The 21,283-nt window shown below is 45.0% G+C and overlaps 2 protein-coding genes across 2 annotated transcripts in view; one reads left to right on the top strand and one right to left on the bottom strand.

The window, feature by feature from the left end:
* DOCK2 (dedicator of cytokinesis 2) overlaps nucleotides 1-21,283 on the bottom strand; it is a 432,741-nt gene that overhangs the window by 210,921 nt on the left and 200,537 nt on the right. The gene's annotated exons all lie outside the window — the stretch shown is intronic.
* On the top strand, nucleotides 574-19,587 carry INSYN2B (inhibitory synaptic factor family member 2B). The gene is made up of 3 exons (XM_007125566.1): nucleotides 574-1,919; nucleotides 3,042-3,116; nucleotides 19,401-19,587. The coding sequence occupies exons 1-3, from the start codon at nucleotides 574-576 to the stop codon at nucleotides 19,585-19,587; spliced, it is 1,608 nt and encodes a 535-aa protein (XP_007125628.1).

Here is a 21,283-nt window from a genome sequence, read left to right as displayed (position 1 = left end):
GTATCATCAAAGAAGCCAAGCCCCAGGTCATTTATTTCTCTGCCTGTTTACATGAAATGGAAAGATGTGTTTAAGTTTCCTGTAGTTTTACACTGCAAATTGACGCTCCCGGAAAGGAAGCTGTATGTTCCAGACGTAGCAGGTTTCTTTGGGAATTCACATGTTGGCAGTCTGGCACTACCCCCTAAATGGTACTTTCATTGTCTTTTTGTTCAAGACAGCAAGCTTCTTCCAGGATCAGAACCGCCTGCCAGCCTCCCTTGATAAACAGCCCACCAGCTCTCGTGGTAGATCAGGTTTAATAATTAGCCTAACTCCTTGTTTACCTAAGTGGCAATTACCACTGCGATGGAATAATATTTTAACTGCAGGGGAAGCGTTACGGAGAGCCCCCCAATAAAACCTACTGGCTGGGAATGGCCGACAGAGCTGCCCATACTCAGAGGAGAGGACCACTCCATCCTGGCTGGCAGATCTCTGTGTCTGAGATGCTGTCATTAGATGCTGCTCCAAAGACCTAAGGAAATGTGCCCAGGAGAAGTGTATGGTCCCAATCCTTTCAACTGAGGCTCAATGGCCCAGCAAAGTATGAAAGTGAGGCCTGTGCTTCTGAAGCGTAACAGTCTAGAGTCAGTGGAGCTTGTGAAGCAACCTCACCACCGCAGGAGCAAATCTCAGCAGGTACGATTCAAGGAAGATGGCACCAGTAAGACTCCACCTGCCCTAGCTGAGGCTGACATCCAAACTTCTGAGGACCCGGCTGTAATGGGCAAGACTCAGGCCTCCGGGCACCATCACCTCCCCACCTACTCACTCTCCTTCCCCAGGTCCCAGAAGGCAGGGGGCTTTCGGCACATCGCCATCCAAACCTCCCCCAGTCTCAGGAAGCATTTCCCAGTTTTCAAAAGGAAGAGACTCACAGCTAGCAAGTCCCTGGTGGAAATGCAGACAGCATCCCAAAGTGCCATCCAGGTGAACGGCAATCTCTCTGAACAGGACATTGTGTCCTCTGACCTTGCCTACTTAAGGCTGTCTCGGCATCTTGAAGACGGGCCTCAAAGGGTCAAGGTGTCCCACCCATTTCTCCCTAGAATGTCCAAGGTGCAAAGCAATGGGCCTGTGAGCATATGCTTGGAAGCAGGGACATGGAGGCCCTCAGAGAAAGCAACAGCTGCCATTCAGGTCCCAGATGATATTTATCACAGCCCTACCTGGGCAGGTAGAGAGTCCACTTTCAGCCCAGACAGGTCTGCTGAGATTAGCAACTCCATACCCACGTTGGTTGACATGTGTCCAGGTGATGGGAGAAGAGTGCCACCATCAGATTCAGAAAGACCCCTCTCCGGCTTAAATGCCACCAGAGGTGCCAACCACATGCCCGGCACAGGGAAACTTAAACCTGAAATGCTTTTGCCCAAAGATAACTTTGATGACAAAGACCTTGGCCCATTGTCATCTCAGTCAAAGGAGACGTGTGTTCCCTCACGTCCACGGACTCACAGCTCCCCTTCGCCAGGCTCCCACAGCCAGCCAGCCCAGCCAGGGGGAGCTTCAGATTGTGCTTCAACGAGTAACAATCGCCAGGATCTGCAGTCACTCAAAACTAACAGTGAGTCAAAATCTGCCCCTGTGTGTCAGGAGCAGACGGCAAAGAACCCCTTCCAGTCACACATCCCAGCGTTTCAAAACTGTCCAGAAAGCGATCACCTCCCATCCTCTCCTCCAAGGAGGGAGACCAAACAGCAGGGCACCACAGAGATGGGTGCACTTAATCCAGTTCACCTGGCACAGGGTGAGTTCTGCGACCTCCAGGGCAGGCTGCAATCCGTGGAGGAATCTCTGCACTCAAACCAAGAGAAAATTAAAGTCCTTTTGAATGTAATTCAAGACTTGGAGAAAGCTCGAGCTCTCACAGAAGGGTAAGGTGGATTTTTTTTATTGGGTGAAGTCACTTGCTAGGATAGGGGCAGAGAGAGAGCACTGGTTTCCGTTAGTAAAATGTCTCCAAAATGTTTGAGATTCTGTTGTTTCCCCAGATTGTAAGCAATGGTCTCCCTTTGTTCTGACTGGGTTTCGCCTAGTTGTAGGCTTTGGAGAATTTCCACGGTGATGTGTTTTTGTTTCCAGATGTCAACAGACTACAGAAAGGGGGCAATGAAGCAGCAGAGTCAAAAGTGATTTTTATTAAGATGTGAGTTCAGTTGATAAATGATGAGGGAAAATGATAGCAAGTAGGTGCTTCCCCCACCCCCATCCTTGAAGCAAGTGACTGCATTTGCACAGTATTTTAGTTATTTATGGGTTTGTCACCGAGGACTTGAGGTGGCCACTAAGCTTACTGTTGACCTTCCCCACCACTGACCACTTTGAAGGCTTGGGCCAGTCCATCATGGACCAGCTAAATGGAAACTGAAATGAGATCACAATTTTGCAAAGAGAAAAAAGTCACAAAATGCTTTCCTGGGTGACTCAGCATCAGTATGGGGAGGGGAAGGCAGTTATTTGTTTAGGTGTGGGTTGTTCTTTCCTTGAAACAGTGCTCTCTAAAGACTGAGAAGAAGGAATGGCCAAAGCTAAGCAACAAAAGGGTAGGAGAGGGAAGAAGAAATTAACTGGCCTTTGCTGATATGGATCAGAATCAACACTGCCTTATAAGAGAGAAGCACTGTGATGATACAGAGAGAAATGCACTGAACTAAGGGATCTGGAGTTTTAATCATCTTCCTCTACTCATTCGCAAAGTCTCTCAGTTTCCCCATCTATCATGCGGGGGTAAGAATAACCGGCTCATCTCATAGGGTTACTGTCAGCATGAAGAAAACCCAAACGTCAAAATGCTTAAACATTTATAAAGCACTCTAGAAATGTGAGGTTCTATTAACAGGGGTTTCTTGTTTCTGTGTCTGCAATGGCCATGCAACTTCAGGCTTTGGTACTCATGAGAGGGGCAATGCTGTGCTGCAGGGAATGAGTCTGTAGAATGCGTGCATCCCAGGGGGATTTTGCCCATAGATTTATCTAGCAAATGCTCTATCTTGCAGGCGCAACTTTTATCGAACTGGCCAAGATCTCAACAACTGCAGTACCTGCCAGAACACAGCGTGCATCATATACAGGTACCTGGCCACAACCGAGGCCTGCTCTGTAGAGCACAGAAGTTGCAGGGTCCACAGAACATTCTTGTAAGCTCTCTTAGGCACAGAAATTCAAGAGAGGGGCAAAGACAGGAGGCCTTTGAATACCTGAGACTTAAAAAGCAAGGTGTTTAACTATGAAATGTTAACATCTGGTTCCAAGGCAGGCATTGCTTTGTTTCCTCACAATAAGGTCTATGAGCAAATCCTCTTGAGATCATCATCCCTCCACTTACTGAATACTGAGTACAGGCGGCTTGCTAAGCTCTGCATGCCCGTTTGCGTCTCGTTTCACAGTATATATACCTCGTGAGGTAGGCGTTAACGTCCTCAGAGAAGTTCAGCCATTTGGCTCCACTCCCATAAAGCATTTTTGGAGAGCAGAGGGGGCTCTCCAACCAAATATTGAGTCTTGGGACTCAAATCCAGACCCTTCTGATCCCAAGCCCTATGATCTTGATTGTTGTACCACACAGCCTCTTCCTCCACAGTAGCTATCACAGGCCAACAATTACTATATGTCAAGAACTGTGCTAAGCACTGTGTATTCATTTCTAAGTACATTGTTTCTTTCCAGCAGGGGGTAACATTGCTGCAATAGAGTAAATTTTTATAAGTAATAGAAGGGAAACAGCATACAGTTGGAAGAGCACTAAACTTGGAGTCAAAATCCCCAAGTCTACGCCTGCTTACTTGTCTGGACCTCAGTTTCCTCATCTGTAGAGTGGGAACAATTATCCCTCTTGAGAGTTGCCATTAGGAACAAATGAGAAAATATATCTGAATGCCTTTTGTAACAGTAAATTTCTGTACAAATCCAAGAGCTTATTCCTGTTATTACTGGAAAAATCAATGCCCCTTTAGCTGGAAGTCTACTTTCGGTGGCACAGTGGAAAAGTGGTCAAAAGCCGTCATTTCAGTTGATGGAATCTAACTTTGTTTAACAAAAGTGTATGGTTTGGTTTTCTCTATTATATTCTCTCTCTGATGAGAAAGGCAGCTAGGGCCTGAGCAAACTGAAGCCCAACTGGGTTGCCTGTGTCTTCTATTTAAAATGTCTCATTCCTTCCAGCAGAATCCTGAGGTTTCATCCTGGCAAGGGATGCGGGGGTAGTCAGGGGGCCCCTACCCTTAGGTGAGGCCTTGGGCATTTTCTCACTGAACTGTCAACACTTTATACCTAAGAGGCAAAGGACCACAAAGTTTTTTCACCAATAACAATAACAGGAGCTTCAGGACCTCTCACCAAAAAAAATGCCCTTTACGCTGGCATGAAATATCCCCTCTTAAAAGGGGGCTCTGGAAAAGGCTTGTGCATTAGAAAGAAAAATTAGGAAGTCTCATCAATTGCTTACCTTTTGCTCCTTCTTTTTTTTTTATATACCCCATCTTAAGCAAATTTCCTAATCACCAGGAGGACAAAAATCATTAAATGTCTAGACTGTTAGGGAGGACAAAAGCTTTTCCTCATAAACAAAAATAATTATTCTTAACTAACTTCCATTTAAATTTTGAAAAGTCTCTTTTTCAGCAGCCAGATGATGTATTTTCTATTACCTTCAGCTGACTTTTTATTTAGCTTATGTAAGTGAAAAGGACAAATGGTTATTTTCCAAACTACTACGAGTTTCTTGCCCTGGCCTTAGGCAAATCATTTCTGGCCTCTGAGTTTCCTCGTCTGAAAAATTAGGGCCTTTAATTAGATGGTCCCTATGGTCCCTTTCAGTTCTGACATTCTGATGTTCTAGGCTGAATTAAAAATAGTAACATTTGGCTAAACTACAACCTTCCAACAAGTCTGAGAATGTTTGGATTTTCTAGTACTTACTTCACATATCCCAAGTAAACATTCTAAATTTACCCCTGGATGGGCTGGCAAACCTTTATCCACACATCCCTTTCCAGTTTTCCAAGAAGAGCAGCCATTGCATGCATCTATCCCTCATTACCATTCAAAGCCAGACTGTTCTCCCAGACAGTATCTATATCGTTGTATCTAAGCCATTGTGAAATAACAGGCAATTAGTTTGATGAAAGCAAAGAGATCAGAACAACATCTCCATCACAGTAACAGCGGGAAGATGAGAGTTGTCATTTTTTTTTTAACATTTCAAATGACTTCAAACCCTGTGTGGTATCCTGGAAAGTCAGACCTTGCAAACTAATAAACAAATGATGTGAAGTACTCATCCTCAGGCCTTGTTAAGCTGCAGTCTCTCCCTGATGATGGATGGACCGAGTGCACGTCACTGAACATAAAGCACATGGATGCGTGATGGATTGCCTGCCGGGTCTTCTTCTCTGGAGATGTTGCTGCTAAGTTAGCAATCCATAAGGTTTTCTAAGTGGCCCCATCAGCCGAAGCCTATGGCTATGCTACTTGCTTCCACCAAGACACGTGGGGTCACTGGTTCTATCCGACTCATTCTCTCTGCTCCAGGAGGAGCCTTTTGCCCACCTGCTCCTCAAAGCCTCATTGGCATTCTTCCTACCACGGATCACTTTGATAGATCCTACCTCACCAAGGAGAACAGCACCAAAACTGATGCCCAAAGATTCCATGTATTCTCAGGAGTACACCAGGAAGAATGAACTCCTTGGAGTTTTGACTGCTGTGGGCTCCAAGGGAAGGGTGTGGGGATTGGCTCTATGACTCGAGCTGGTTCCAGGCTGTTTAGACCCCAAACACTCCCCTCACCTCTCCTTAGCATTAATCCTAGGACAAGCCACTCAAAGGGTTTCTGCATGCCTCCTGCGATACCTGAGATAAAATAGCATTGAATTACCTAGTGAGAAGGTTGTTCTCTTTTCAAATTCATTTCAATTCTTCTGATTCACCCAGAGGGAAAAATCTGAGTTTGGTACTAGAATGTCTTCAAAACCTATCTAATGCTTACTTATCACACTTCTTTGCCAAGACTGAGCATGTTTCATGTTCATAGCCATGGGCAAAGCAACAGTACGCAGCCAGAATGTAATCATTTCTAATTCTTTATGGAAGATTTGTTTGTTTGTTTGTTTAAGACGATGTTGGGGGTAGGAGTTTATTAATTAATTTATTTATTTTTGCTGTGTTGGGTCTTCGTTTCTGGGCTTCGTTTCAAGGGCTATCTCTAGTTGTGGCAAGCGGGGGCCACTCTTCATCGCGATGCGCGGGCCTCTCACTATCGCGGCCTCTCTTGTTGCCGAGCACAGGCTCCAGACGCGCAGGCTCAGTAGCTGTGGCTCACGGGCCCAGTTGCTCCGCGGCATGTGGGATCCTCCCGGACCGGGGCTCGAACCCGTGTCCCTTGCATTAGCAGGCAGATTCTCAACCACTGCGCCACCAGGGAAGCCCCTTTATGGGAGATTTTAACTTTTAAAACTAGTCCCCCTACCTACTCACTGTTATGCAGGTCTCCATTTTCAAAAGGTATATTGCCTGTTTTGTACAAATGTTGTTAAGTCTAAAAAGTGAATTGATCTAGAGAGAAAAAAATTATTGTGCATGTGGTATGGGGAGTTTCACAAAAACCATGAAGGTGGTGAATGAATGACTGCAGTTTGGGAAACTGTGCCTTAAGGAATCAGCTCCCTTTCCTCTTCTCAATGACATGAGGTCTCTCCAAGCCATATCTCTCCTCCTTCCCTCACCCCATTCTCTGCTCCTCCAGCCACATCTGCCTGCACTTCATCTTCACGTTCACTCTAAAAATAACCACAGAACCTCTTTGGAGGTCTCTGACTACACCAATCATGCATTTATTTTATGGATGTAGCTCCCAGGAAAAAAAACCTGCCTGGTTTAAGTTGTAAAATGCCTCAAATGTTTTAAGGGAAAAGAATGGGAAGTCCTTATCAGAAAAAAATAATTTCTTCTATCATCCAAGTGTGTTTCTTAGAAAATGGAAATAAAGAGCAAGCAGCAAACTTACCATTTTCAATGGGTGAAGGGAGAGGCTGGCCATGTAAAATTTGAAAGGTGCTAGAGAGGAGAGAACAACAGAAGAGCACTTGTTTGCTCAGGGGTCTATCTGGACAGGCTGTCTCCTCTTCTCATCCTTAGCCTCTGTTCATGACTTCAACTGCACTCATGGATTTTAATTTCTGTGACATCAGCTTCCCCTATCTTTTTTATGAGTTCTCTCTCTCTCTCTCTCTCTCTCTCTATATATATATATATATATATATATATATATTATACCTACAGATATATATACTCCCTACAGATCTTTCCATTTCTATCTTGATATCTCAAAGGTACCTCAAATTCTCAAGTTCACCATATACCAAAACACACTTCTTATTTTCCTCCACAAAATTCTTTTCCTATGTTTCTTATTTTGCTCAACACTGTTAAACACAGTTCCATAAAGAAACTACAGTCCCCATGGTGCCTCGCTCCTCTCCTTTACAACACACATCAAATTGGCTACTGATTCTACCCTCTCTCTCTGGTCCATAAAGGCTCTCATCATTGGTCACTTAAACGCTAGCTGGCCTTTTTGCCATAGGCAACTTTTGCCCTGTCCCAAGTAATCCTCCACACAGATTGCTAAATTACCTGAAAAGTAGAATCTGATCATGTCACTCCCCTGCTAAACAATTTTGTCCCAGTTCCTGTTGCTTCCTTTAGCTAATTTTTCAGAGCCCTTTGAACATGATACTAACCTTCTTACCTGCTGGGTCTCCTATTTCTCCCCAGCCACAGGGAACTACTAAGCTGGCTTCATATACTGTGTGTTCTCGCATGCATGTTTCCTTATTTCCTGAAATGCCTTTTCTGCCCTGCTTTGTCTGGAAATCTCCTAATCTTGCAGCTTAAAAGTCAGTTCCTCGGAATAGCCTTACACTCCTTCCCAAGAAGGATCCCCTTGGCACACATATTCCTCGACTATACCATTTATCCTATTGCACTGTAACTCAGTGTTTATGAGTTTCTTTCCTTCAGCAGATGGTTAGTATCTCAAAGTCATGGGCCAGTGTCTAATACATAGTTGGTGCTCAATAGAATCTTGTCAAGGAAGGGAATGGCTATACTGACTAAGGGAGGGATGAAAAACAGTGGTGGGCTTGAGACAGCTCTTCAGATGCCCCAAAGTTAAGTCAGTGTGACTATTTGTGTGTGCCCCTACCCTTGGGTGGGGAAACGGAAGGCCTTAATTAGTCAAATGTTCTTATTAGGGAAGGAAGGCTTCTGTGCAGCAGGTCCTCAGGAGATCTTTTGGAACTAAATCAAACGACTGTATGTAGTACATGGACTGTCAATTTTCAAACACCTGGAACACTACAAGATGAAACCTAATCAAATCTTCCTTTGATGACTCAGAAAGCTTGTTGCAATTTCATAGGACATTGAGATCCTCATTCATCATGGCCATCCAACATTATTGCCCAGTACTTCTGTACTGGCTGTGGTAGGAAAGGCGGTTTGATGTGTGGAAAACTGAAAACTCCCTCCAGGTTAAAATATCTCCCTTCTACGGTGTCTGAACTGCACCGATGATCTCTATGGAAGAGGGAATTAAGGCATTAGATTGGGAGGTTCTCTTGGTAAAGCATCAAAACCCAGTGTAGTAGGCAGAATAATGTCCACAAAAAGATGCCCGTGGGCTTCCCTGGTGGCGCAGTGGTTGAGAGTCCGCCTGCCGATGCAGGGGACACGGGTTCGCGCCCCGGTCTGGGAGGATCCCACATGCCGCGGAGCGGCGCCATGGCCGCTGAGCCTGCGCGTCCGGAGCCTGTGCTCCACAACGGCAGAGGCCTCAACAGTGAGAGGCCCGCGTACCGAAAAAAAAAAAAAAAAAAAAAAAAAAAAAGATGCCCACATTCTAATTCCTGGACCTTGTGAATATGTTACATTACTTGGTAAAAGGGACACTGCAGGTGTGATTAAGTTAAGGATCTTAGGACAAGGTAAGTAGCCTGGATTGTCCAGGTGAGCCTAACATAATCATAAGGATCCTTACAAGGGAAAGACGAAGGCAGAAGAGGCAGAGTCAGAGAAGATGTGACAACAGAAGCAGAGGTAGAAGTGATGTGGTCACAAGCTAAAGAAGGTAGGCAGCCTCTAAAAGCTGGAAAAGGCAAGCGACACATTCTCTCCTCGAACCTCCAGAAGGAACACAGTTCTGCTGACACCTTGATTTACAGTTCTGGAGGACTTCTGATCTCTGGACTCTAAGAGTAAAATCTGTCTTGTTTTAAACCACTAAATTTGTGGTAATTTGTTTCAGTAGTAATAGGAAACTAATACGCCTGGATTAAACCCTTATAATTGGTAAACTACTCACTTCTAATTGAAGGTCTGTTAACTTGACTTTGATGATCTTTGCAATTATGACAGCTAGGGGAAGACAGAGATCTGTTGGGATGAAGATTAGGGAAAAGAAATAAGAAGAGAGCTACCACTTATTGAGTGTCTATTATTACCGGTCATTATAAATGCCTTTTATTTTTGTATCTAATCCTCACAACCATGTGAGATAGATAAAAATACTCCCATTTTACAGGTGAGATAACTGAGGTTCAGGGACTTGCACACTATTCAGATTAGACAATTGAGACTGAGAGAGAGAGAGGCACTTGCACAATTATTCTGAAACTAATAAGTGGCAATGTCGAGATTGGAATTTAGTCCTCCCTTCCTGTTGGCCAGATTCTACAGCATGCTGCCTTCAGAGGACAGACATGCTTGAGGGGTATCAGGGCTCAGCAGAATGTTGTACGGATGAATTCTCATAATCCAAGGGCATCGTGAGGGTTTGTGTTTAAGATGCAGGACCTAAACAGTGTTCTCAAAATGTGATCCTGGGTCATCTGCATCAGAGTCTCCTGGCTATCTGTGAATACTGGTTGCTGGCCTTCACTCCCCAAACCTGCTGGATCAGAGGGGTGGGGTGGAACATGGGAATCTACAGTTACAGCCAGTTTCCTGGGAAAGCCTGATCCCAGCGAAGCTTGAGAAACATTCAACTAGGTAAAATTAGGGTCTTGAAAGGAGGAGGTTTCTGGTTGATTTATTAGAAACTTTTGTGACATAGAAAGCTCTTGCTAATAAAATAGCCCAGAAAGTAGCTTTTGTTTTAAACGCATCATTGGACAGATGATTTACCTTTCTGCTTGGCTTCAATTACAGGGTTAGGTGGTGAGGTATAGACCTAACTAGGGGGTGCAGGTGAGAGTGGAGGCAAGGGAAAGGGAAGGGAAGAGGATTGTGGGGGCTTCCTCATAGACTAAGGGTATTTTTGATGCCTCCTATTTCCAATGAGAAGAGAAAATGAGCTTCTGCCGGTCCACGTGGGCGCCCAGGCTTTCATTATGCATTACTTAGGGGATTCATTTGTAGCCTCTCCTCCCTCCCACATTTCCCAGCTCCCTGGTCCTCATCTGAGATCAGGAACGGAATGGCAATCCCTGCTGACCTTCCTCCTCCAATTAAGGTTCAGACCAGTTAGAGCCCAATTCTGCTCCCAGGCCAAGGGCCCAAATGCTAGGAACTGCCCTCTGGTGCGTCCTGGAGGAGCAGTTACAAACGCCTGACAGGGTGGCCATGCAAGGTGCTGCCCAGGACCGCCCACCCCGCTTCAGGAGAGGGTGTGGTCACCACAGGCTCCAGAACCAGGGAATAAGCGTGAAGCTGAACCCCAGAATCCTCCACCACTTTCCTCTCATTTCCTCCAACTCCACAGACCACAGACTGCTTTTTTATCATTATTGACTCGTCCACTGTTACAACTCCTCTGAGCTAGACAGAGAAGAAGTTAAGGATATGCAAAAGGAGATTTGCTGCAAGTGCCGTCCTTTGTACCCGGCGACCAGCATCCCTGTTCTTGGTGTCGCCCCCTCATTGTTTTAATATTCGGAGCTTCTCATAAGGAGTCTCTCTGGAACACAGGCCAAAGCTGTACGGCTGTGTGCCCTGTCGGAGAAAAGCCAGGCCTTTGTCTAACCAAGGAAAGCAACGTGAGTTACCTGGGGTCATGCAGTCAGAAGCGCTGAGAGCCTTCTAGAGTTTCCTTCTATGGTTAAGTCATCTGGCCACTGGGTCTTGGTCTTGCCTGCCACTTAAAGCTATTACTTAACCAGAGAAAAAGGCATTTTACTAGAAATGCAATATGCACCCAGGCTTGTGAATTCAGCAACCAACTTTCCACATAAATTATTTAGTATGTTCCTTTTGTTTGCTTAAGATGCCCTCCCAGAGTGGAGCCAAGTGAACTGTCAGAGCCTCATCTTCCAGCCACGGTCCTCTCTCTGGCCGGCAATGGATTCCACAGTGAGGAGTAATTATAAAGCATACAACATGTCTGTTCTTTCTAGTAATCACAGATGCCTTTGCAGCTCTCATCCCATTGTAGTATGGACTGAGCAGCATTCATTTCAAATGCAGGAACGTGAATGTTAATGGCAATACTACCCAGCATCCCCCAAACAACTACCACCAAACATAGCTCAAGCTCTCTTTTGGAAACAGACATAAAGTTTGGGGTACATGTGGAAACCTCTCTGAGCCTCGAGAGTTTGATTCCCAAGATATTTGCCATTAGTCCCTGTTTCTCTCAGTATGCTTATCCCTTTCTTCTTTTCCCTCGAGTGTAAGTGGAAAGAAGTAGGATTTACAGCATCAGCAATTTATCTGCAATAAAAATGAAACCTATTTTAATGCATTAACAGCTAAAGAGGCTGAAACATGCCATAAATATAAAATCAAGAAAGTTGAGAATTTCACAGGAATAACAAATGGATGGCTGCTGGCATGAGGGCCACAGCTGACCACAAAATGACCCAATCTTTATTTCTCTGTCAAGTTAATGCAACAATCATTACCATTTATTGAACCAGGCACTGTGCCAGGAATTCTGCTAAACACTGTACACGTATCATCTCTTTTCAGACTCCCCAAAACCCTAAAATATGGGTATGGTTATTATTCCTCATTTTACAGATGAGGAAACTGAGACTCAGAGAAGCTATGTGACTTGTCCAAGATCCAACAGAGCTAGGGCTCAAACCAGTCCTGCTTTCAGGAGACCTTCTTGTCCCTTTCCCTCTTACTTTCTGACCTTGCACAATCAGTGAATATTTGTGTTAAAGTTCTCTGAGATGACCTTCTCTTTCTAAGGACTTAATGTGAAGACATTCTCAACACAGAGCCACAGAACCCAGAGCGCAGACCTCTCTCACAGATAGCAATCAGTGGTGAGGTTTCTGCAGCGTGACTCTGCTTATTTATGTGCCTAGAGGAGAACGTGCAATTCTCTGAGGACTCATCAGCAGACAGTTGCCCAAGAAGGGGTGCACTTGCCAGCCTGAAATGGCTATGAGTTGTGAAGCTTAAAATTCTACCCTATAAATAATGAGCAAACTGGTCATTAGGAGAAAGTTTTAGGAACAATATCCCTTCCAGACTGGGGAAAAACACTAACTAAGGTTCCTACTTTCCCAGACTGTGATTCTTCCCCAAAGACACTTTCCAAAGTGGTGTGATTTATTCAAGTAGACAGGAACCAAACTACCCGTGCTGATTCCATTGATTCTTACAGCTAATTCGTCTAAAACAAAAGTTGCTGGAGGTCAATAAATCTGTGTCGCACCTGAGTTCCGTGGCAAGACGGGCCACAGAAACACTCTAACAGAGATGAAGAGGTGGAGAGGGACCTGGAAGTGGTTTTGTCTTCAGGGAGATGTCATGGATCATTAGTTTCTCAGCCAACCTGCTTGGGGTGTATGGTTTACGACTCATCTCTTGATAAAAGAACAAGACCCGCCTGCTGAGAAGGAAGAGCAAAGGGCCCCTGCGGACCTCATCAACCTACACCAGACCCAAAATTGCACAGCCCAGATACTACCTTGAGTAAGCTGCCTCCTGTGGGGTGTCTGTCTTCTCTGGTATGCGGCCTCCCTGTCAGAATGTCCCTGCAATCTGGAAACACTATGGCAGGGTGGGCTGGTCAGCTGGGTCACGAAGGGTTGTGCATGCAGCCCAGCCCAGGTTGGGTCTGGTTCCACAGCGGGCTGCAAGTTCATTTAGGTGCACTAGGCCTTGGTCACCAGTCCCTCCCCTCCCCTCCCCTCCCCACGCTCATCTGGTGACCAGGATCTCTCACAGATTGAAGACTGCTGTTCTTTCGATGCTGTGTATCTTCGTGTACAAGGTTTGGAGCCAGACAATCTAGGCTCAAACCCTGGCTCTGTCACTTATTAGTGTGTGCCCTTGGCAGAGTATTTAACCTCCCCTTGCCTTGCCTCAGTTTCCTCATCTGTGAAATGAAGATAATATCTATCTCATGGGGCTCTGAGAATTACATGAGATATGAGAATTACTAAACTTGTAGTATAGTGTCTGGAATATAGATTTCATTACATAAATGACAGTCATTCTCCTCCTCCTCCTTCTTCTTCATCATTTAAATTACCATATGCCCTCACCGAACATGACCCAGATACTCTCTTGTTATATCTCTTTCTTCTTAGAGTAAGACCCTGGTAACAGCCAAGCCCTGGGCTAAAACATCTGATCCCTTTTTAGGAAAAAACAGAGGACTAGAGGTCAGGAAAGCAAGCTGAGATTCTGATCATAACTTAAGGTGTGACTCCCTTCACCAACTCACTTGTCAGTTGAATGGAGATAATAACCTTCCTAGATTCCTGAGCTATTGTGAAGATAAAATGAAAATGCAGATCTGGAGTGTCTGCAGTCTGAAAGTGCTATATAAAAGTAAGAGGTTTCTATTGTTTGTTTCTATATAAACTTTTATCTCTTTGTGTCTCACCCAACTTCAGTTTGCCCAGCCAAGATGCTGCATCCAGAATCTGTCTCTGTTGTTTGCTTATGTATTTACGCATTTATCTACTTTTTGCTTCTCACTATTTCCTTTTCCAGACAAGCCATGACTTAGGCTTCTCGCTACTTCCAATTACCTAGAAAAACATCCTTCTGTTTTTCACCTAGCATGATGGCTGGAGCATTGATCTGTCAGCTAGATTAGTGAGGTGCCCTCAAGAGGGAAATCTGAAAGCTCTCTTCCATTCTTGGTCTACACACAGCTCAGTTTCTAAATGCAAAGTGGCACCATGCACAGAATCTTGGCTGGGAAAGGCTCTAAGGATCCCCAGACAGTGAACTGGGCACTCCTGAACCAGATGTCAGGTATTCCATGCATCCTCAGAGGGCCAACCTTGCAGACCTTGAATGCTCCAAACTATCTCAATGGCTCCGGGCCTGAATCCTGTATTATAACAATTTCTTGACCACCATTTGCCACTCCCACCCCACCGTGAGCCAGATCTCTGTACAAACTAAGCATTCAGCACTCCTCTTCATCCATGTGGATATGAATGGAGAAGATGGTAAGGGTGGGAGGACAGGTAGATTAAGAGGAAGGAGAGAAGGAAGGTTGGAAAAGTTACTGGTGTTCTACCTTGATACCAAACACAAGGCAGGCATGTATTCCCCAGAATCTGCAAACAACCCTCTGCTAAGAGTTTGCTTGAATTCTCTCAAGCAGGCATTTTATTCCCTCTTTCAAGATGTTGCTGAAAGTGCTGTGGGCTGGCTAAGTAAGAAGTTGAGGGGCATCTCCTCTTCTCGACCCAGCCTCAAAATGAAAGACAGATGAGAGAGGGCACTGCCCCCTGCCCATTTATAAGGCAGCTGCTACCAAAACTAAAGATACTCCTTCTCCTCCCTTCCAAACTAAACAGTAGTTTGTCAAATGGATGGATAAGAAGAAAAGTGACAATTTTCCTTTATGTTAATAAATTGCTTTGGCCTAAGAAAAGTTTAATCGATTTCTCTCCAAAGGACAGATGCTTCTCTGTACTCTGTTATTTGCCTGGCCTTGAAAAGAAAGTCACTTTCAATCCTCTTTAAATTGTCAAGACCAATGGGGGCAGTTGCAAGAAGAGGATGGGGAGTTCCCTAAGTCCCAATGATTATAATGGAAGCCTGTGGTGTTTCCATAGAAATATAAAGAGCATATTCTTCCCTGAATGTACATGGAGGGGAGAGGTGAAAAGTGATGTTTCCGGCAAGGTATACAATTACTGAAGAGTTGAAGGTATGAGTGAGGAGGTGAGGCATTCAGTCCCTAAGATAGGAAGACAAGAGACTTAGTGGAGTGGGTAGAGACCACATCCTACATAAGGACATTTCCCGTTATTGTGTCCCATCTGCACAACTACCCATTGAAGTAGCTTTATAACCCCCACTTTCAATTGGGTCTCAGAAAGAGAAGCAACTTACCCAAGGTCACCCAGCCAGTAAGTGGTACAGCCTTGGTTCAAACCCAGGAGTATTCCATTTGAGAGCCATTTCTGTATTGTCTACAATGTGCTTTAAATTGTGAGCTAAGACAGACTTTACCTTCTTTTTTTTTAAAATAAATTTATTTATTTTTATTTATTTATTTATTTTATTTTATTTAGTTAATTTTTGGCTGCATTGGGTCTTTGTTGCTGTGCACAGGCTTTCTCTAGTTGCGGCGAGCGGGAGCTACTCTTCGTTGCAGTGTGTGGGCTTCTCATTGCGGTGGCTTCTCTTGTTGCACAGTACGGGCTCTAGGCGCCCGGGCTTCAGTAGTTGCAGCACGCGGGCTCAGTAGTTGTGGCTCGCGGGCTCTAGAGCCCAGGCTCAGTAGTTGTGGCACACCGGATTAGTTGCTCCGTGGCATATGGGATCATCCCACACCAGGGCTCAAACCCGTGTCTCCTGCATTGGCAGGCGGATTCTTAACCACTGCACCACCAGGGAAGTCCCAGACTTTACCTTCTATCTCCAGGCCTGCCGGTTCTGTACACATCTGGACTCACCCAGAGAACTATTTTTTCTAATTGGTGTTAGGACATTGTTTTGAGTCTTGACAAACTCAGGTGGTTTGTTGTTGTTGTTTGTTTGAATTAAGAAGTCAGAGAAATATCACATATAAGGAGAAGAAGGAGGCCTTTGTTGCTGTGCACAGGCTTTCTCTAGTTGCGGCGAGCGGGAGCTACTCTTCGTTGCAGTGTGTGGGCTTCTCATTGCGGTGGCTTCTCTTGTTGCACAGTACGGGCTCTAGGCGCCCGGGCTTCAGTAGTTGCAGCACGCGGGCTCAGTAGTTGTGGCTCGCGGGCTCTAGAGCCCAGGCTCAGTAGTTGTGGCACACCGGATTAGTTGCTCCGTGGCATATGGGATCATCCCACACCAGGGCTCAAACCCGTGTCTCCTGCATTGGCAGGCGGATTCTTAACCACTGCACCACCAGGGAAGTCCCAGACTTTACCTTCTATCTCCAGGCCTGCCGGTTCTGTACACATCTGGACTCACCCAGAGAACTATTTTTTCTAATTGGTGTTAGGACATTGTTTTGAGTCTTGACAAACTCAGGTGGTTTGTTGTTGTTGTTTGTTTGAATTAAGAAGTCAGAGAAATATCACATATAAGGAGAAGAAGGAGGCTGTTTTGTGTGTATGTTCACATAATTTGGTAGAGGTATATGGATGAAGAGCTGGAAAGTAGGAGTAGTTGAGATACGTACAAGGCGGATTTTTAAAGCAATTGTTAGTTTAACCATCTGTTTCACACGCTGGTAAGCAAGACCCCAAAAGCAGTATCCACATCTGTCTACCTCACTGTGATGTCCCTGTAACTGAGCACAGTATCAGGCCTAGAGCAGGATGGATGATTGGATGCATGGGTGGATGGATGAATGGATGGATGGATGGATGGATGGATGGATGGAGGGATGGATGAAATTTCCGATACCAGAAAGCTGAGGAAATTCCTAGAATGAGTAAGGGGTGCCTACTTTCTTTGGCTCCGGCTGATGCTCTAGGATGAAGGTTATTTTTCTGCCTGGTGAAAGGAGGGCAGGGATATTTCAGGAGCTAGGAGAACTATGAATGTAGATGTTCTGTTCTCTATCTGTGAAATAGTGTAAGAGAGGGTAAGAATCAGAGTTTCCAACTCACTGCTTTAAATTCCTTCCTTAAAGCAATGAGACTTTACTGGAGACAACTCTTCCCCAGCCTCTGAATCCATCTCCTTAAATTTCAGTTGGGGAGAGTGAGTTGCAGGTAGTGGTAACAGAAACCCACCCCAGGCTCAGAGACAAATAAGGGTGCAGTGCTGGGCAGTACATCCTGGAAGTGGGAGCCTCAGTGGATACTTCTGTTCACTGATCTGGCAAATGCTAAGCTTTGGCTAGAAGATCTCTAGTAGCTCTTGATATTGGCTAGCATTTACTAAGGACACAGAGCCACTAGTTACCAGCACCAAGAGGCCAGGGATAATGTCTGTCTGTCTGTCTGTCTGTTTACCACTCTGCCCCCAGCACCTAACATAGGGCCTGGAACATGGGACATACTCAGTAAATTTAGTTTGTTGAATGATTAGCTGAATATCATTCAGTGTTTGTTGGCACCTGGCTCTGAGCTGAGTGTTGTACATCATTCTGTTGTTTATACTTCACTGAGATCCTATGAGTAGGTACCATGCTTATTCTGCAGATAAGGACACTGTGGCTTGAATATGAGAAATGACTTTCCCAAGATCTCACAGCTAATCAATCGTGGAGCTTTGCCTAGAAAAACATAGCCTGCATTACTACACCCATTACTATAAGTCACCCAGCCAGGAGTATGTCCCTGTGGAGGAGACCAGGGGGCACAGAAAGTGAAAGGATATAAGCCAAAGAGAACAAAATCTGGTGGAAGCTTATCAAAAATACAGAAACAAAATAATCAGACACCCATCCCTGATGCTCCTTAAGCATGGTTATTCAGCCCCTATTACTGTTACTATTATCATCATTAATGTTATTACTACTAATATATTATGTCTTGCTCTTTGCTTTGCTTCTCAATGATGTGTCTTGAAGAGCTTTACACCTAGGCTTACTTCATAGCATTCCTCAATACAGACATATTTAAATACTCTCCTTTAATGGGCATTTCCTAATCTCCATTCCTTTTTTTGTTATTGTATTTGTGTGTTTTGGAGTCATTAATGTACAGACTCCACTGTATCATCTGTACACAGGCCTGTGAGGTAAACATGACACTGTTGGGGACCAGGGTTCTCAGGGGTTGAGAGAGTCAGAGGCTGGGGAGAGCAGAAGCTCTGGCCTGTGTGCAGTGGGTGCTCAGGCTCCCCCTGACCTTTGAGGGCTTGGGAATCAGGCCAGTGGGCATCAGGAATGGTCAGCCCATCTGCTAAGTCTGGCTCAGCCTTCTCAGAACCTGGAGAGCTGGGCCGGGAAGACTGAATCCTGCAGACATCCCTACAGACTGTGGATGTGCTCCCTCCACCCTTAATTGTCCACTTTCCTCCACAGGAGATTTACTTACAGAGGAGTTGCCAGTGCCAGGATGCTTGGAAGAAGGCTCTTAAGCTTAGAGCTGTGTTTGTTACCTGGTTTCATACTAGAACTCTCAGAAGGCCCAAAGATGAGGAGCTAGCTTGGGAGTATGGAAAGTGGGGGAAATGCAGAGTCATGAAAACAGTGTTTCGTGCTAAACATGGAAGAAAATGAAATGTTTCATATGGAAGAGGAAAGACCCGATGTTGGTTTGTGATGTGGCATGACTGGCCAAAGCCTTCTACCCAGCAAGGGCTAAAAAGGAGCTGTCATTAAAGGGACACTGTCCTGCTCTGCTATGCCCATGTCACCTCCCAGAGACCTAGGATCAGAGTAAGTGCCACCAAAAAGGCTAATAAAGCCCCCAAATGGTACCTTGTCACTGGGCATTCTGAGATGGCTTACTATATGCCAGGAACCACTCTAAGTACTTCATTTATATTCTCTCAATTAATATACATCTTAATTCCAAAGAAAGCCTTTGAGATAGGTGCCATTTTTATGTCCATTTTATGGATAAGGAAACTGAGTTGTTAGTTTTAGCATTTAATCCTCTGTGTTACTTAAATACTTTATAATGAGGCAGTTTTCATGCATAAAATGTATGTAAAAAGAATGAACAATTAGGAACATTAAATAAATGTGAGAGAGAGATTAGAGCCGTTTTTACTGGACATCTACTATTAGGCTGCCATGTTACGCACTTCATTTAAACTTAGTAACATGCCCAAGAGGAAGGCATTACAGATGACAATTCAGTCAATGAGAAACTGGAGCTTCAGAGAGGTGGCACAAGTTCCTCAAGGTCACACAGCCAAGCAGGTACCTAAGCATCTGTGACCTGACCTCAAAGCGCATGTTTTTCCACGTCAGCTGGACACTTGGTGATGCTACATCAGTATGTGCTGATTTGAATTTACTTTCCTTCCTTCCTCTTTGTGTTTTTCAGTGTAGAATATGATTTCCGGCAGCAGGAAGGCAGGTTCCACGAAGTTCTACAGAGTCTGGAGGAAGCAGAGCCAGTTGAGGAGGCATCTCCTCCACCAAAGTCCCCGGCAGAGCCCCCAGTCCCTGAGAAACAGGACTTAAGGCGGAAAACCAAGAAGGTGAAGAAGAAATGCTTCTGGTGGATCTGAGCTCATGGGGACCTTTACCTCTGCCCTTCCCGAGGTGGGGAACCACTGCCCTCAGGCCTTCTCTACTTCTTAGCGAAGGTCCCAGGCTATGAGCCACTCGACCTGTGAAACCAGAACAACTTGGGGCTGGATTAGCTGCCACTGGACACACGACCACACCTCACCTGAGTGCGTGCCGCTGCTTGCTGAGGACTTCACGGACCCGAGTGACCACTTGCCTAGCTTCCTGTCACACATCCTGGTTTGTGAGTCTAGATTCCCACCACGGGCAAAACCCCCACCGCACTTTCCTATACCTCTGTAATGCTAAGCACTTCCTGCCCATCCTGGGTTCATCGTCCCAAAGGAAAGAAACAAAAATGTTGTGCAGAGCAGTAAGATAGAGGAGGGTTACAAGCAGATACCCAGAGAAAAACAGATACCCAAACTGGCAGTTTTCTAAGATATTGGCATACATGAGCACAAGAGAAGTGGGCAGGACATGAGAATGCAAGATCACCTTGTGGGTTGGGTCCTCTTCATTTTTAATTAGCCCCTTGATCCCAAAGCAAGGATTTGTCATTTCATGCTGTGTGGACCTTAAGAGTCCGTGACAGAGTAAGCTCACCACAGGGTGTAAGGGACTTGCAGGTATGACTATCCTGCAGTTGTACCTACTCCAGGGCCCACCTTAAATCATCCTGCTTCTCAATCTGAGGCCTGAGACTGCATGGCAAATGGATGGGGTCTGGTTTGGGTTTGAACTTTAAGATTCCACAGTTAATTTCTCTGCAACATTTAAGATCATGAGATCCAGCAGCCTATCTGTCTGTTTCATCTTACCAGAAACATAAATAAGACTAAGACAAAACACAACACTGGTTCTCACCCATTCATCCCTACAGCAGCCTTGTAGATAAGTTCAAAGTATATTAATCTACACAATCTCCCTTCCTGGTGACCAGGCAATGGTCACCGGATTGAAGAAGCAGCAGAACTGGGGATGAGGATATATTTTTTTCCATTTTAGTATTAAAGACCTTTCCTTCCCAAAGTCTGAATTCTTTTAAAGTCTGGCTCATTCTTTTGACAAGACCTCCATACATGTGGGTCCAGTCAAACTTGCATGGCTGAACAAACAGCTAAAGTAATATAATTAAGTAACTGCTACATACTCTTGGGGACAAGGGGTAGGTTGGCAAGGCTCATATTCCTTCTTGTTAAACTCTCTACCAGCCTGTGGTTGGATTGAGGCTGCTTAGAAAAAGGACCCTAAACTCAACGAGCATTCAGTGAGGAAGGCACTTCATAATCCATTTTGCTGAAGACTGGGTGTCTGAGTTAGAGTCTTTGCAGAGTGCAGCATCCTGTGTAAACGTGGGACGTACGTTCCCTGCTGCAAATTGAGGCTAACTGAGCAAACCACCCGGACAGTTTCACCTTCCCCTGTCCCTGCGCTGCAGTGCACAAAGCTATTTCAGCGAGAGCAAGAGGGAAATTTGGCAAGGAATCTTGGCTGGCACTATTAAATCTTGGAATGTCATTCAAGATGTTCTTGTTCTGTTTCTAGTGTAATGTTTAAACCCACAAAATGAGACCGGAATACATAACGTGAAGTTAGAATTAAGATAAATACACTTGGCATACTTAAGCCACGTTTCAATAAGATATGGTACCACTGGCTAAAAGCCACAGATCTTTCTGTATGTATCCACAC

Source organism: Physeter macrocephalus, chromosome 2, assembly GCF_002837175.3.
Source record: "Physeter macrocephalus isolate SW-GA chromosome 2, ASM283717v5, whole genome shotgun sequence".
NCBI classification, from domain to species: Eukaryota; Metazoa; Chordata; class Mammalia; order Artiodactyla; family Physeteridae; genus Physeter; species Physeter macrocephalus.
This window is presented reverse-complemented; position numbering and strand designations above follow the sequence as displayed.

Excerpts from the sequence above, each read along its gene's own strand:
- INSYN2B (XM_007125566.1), top strand. The coding sequence starts at position 574 with ATGGCCCAGCAAAGTATGAAAGTGAGGCCTGTGCTTCTGAAGCGTAAC. Across the intron at positions 1,920-3,041 it reads GCTCGAGCTCTCACAGAAGG|GCGCAACTTTTATCGAACTG; the intron begins GTAAGGTGGATT and ends TCTATCTTGCAG. Across the intron at positions 3,117-19,400 it reads ACAGCGTGCATCATATACAG|TGTAGAATATGATTTCCGGC; the intron begins GTACCTGGCCAC and ends TGTGTTTTTCAG.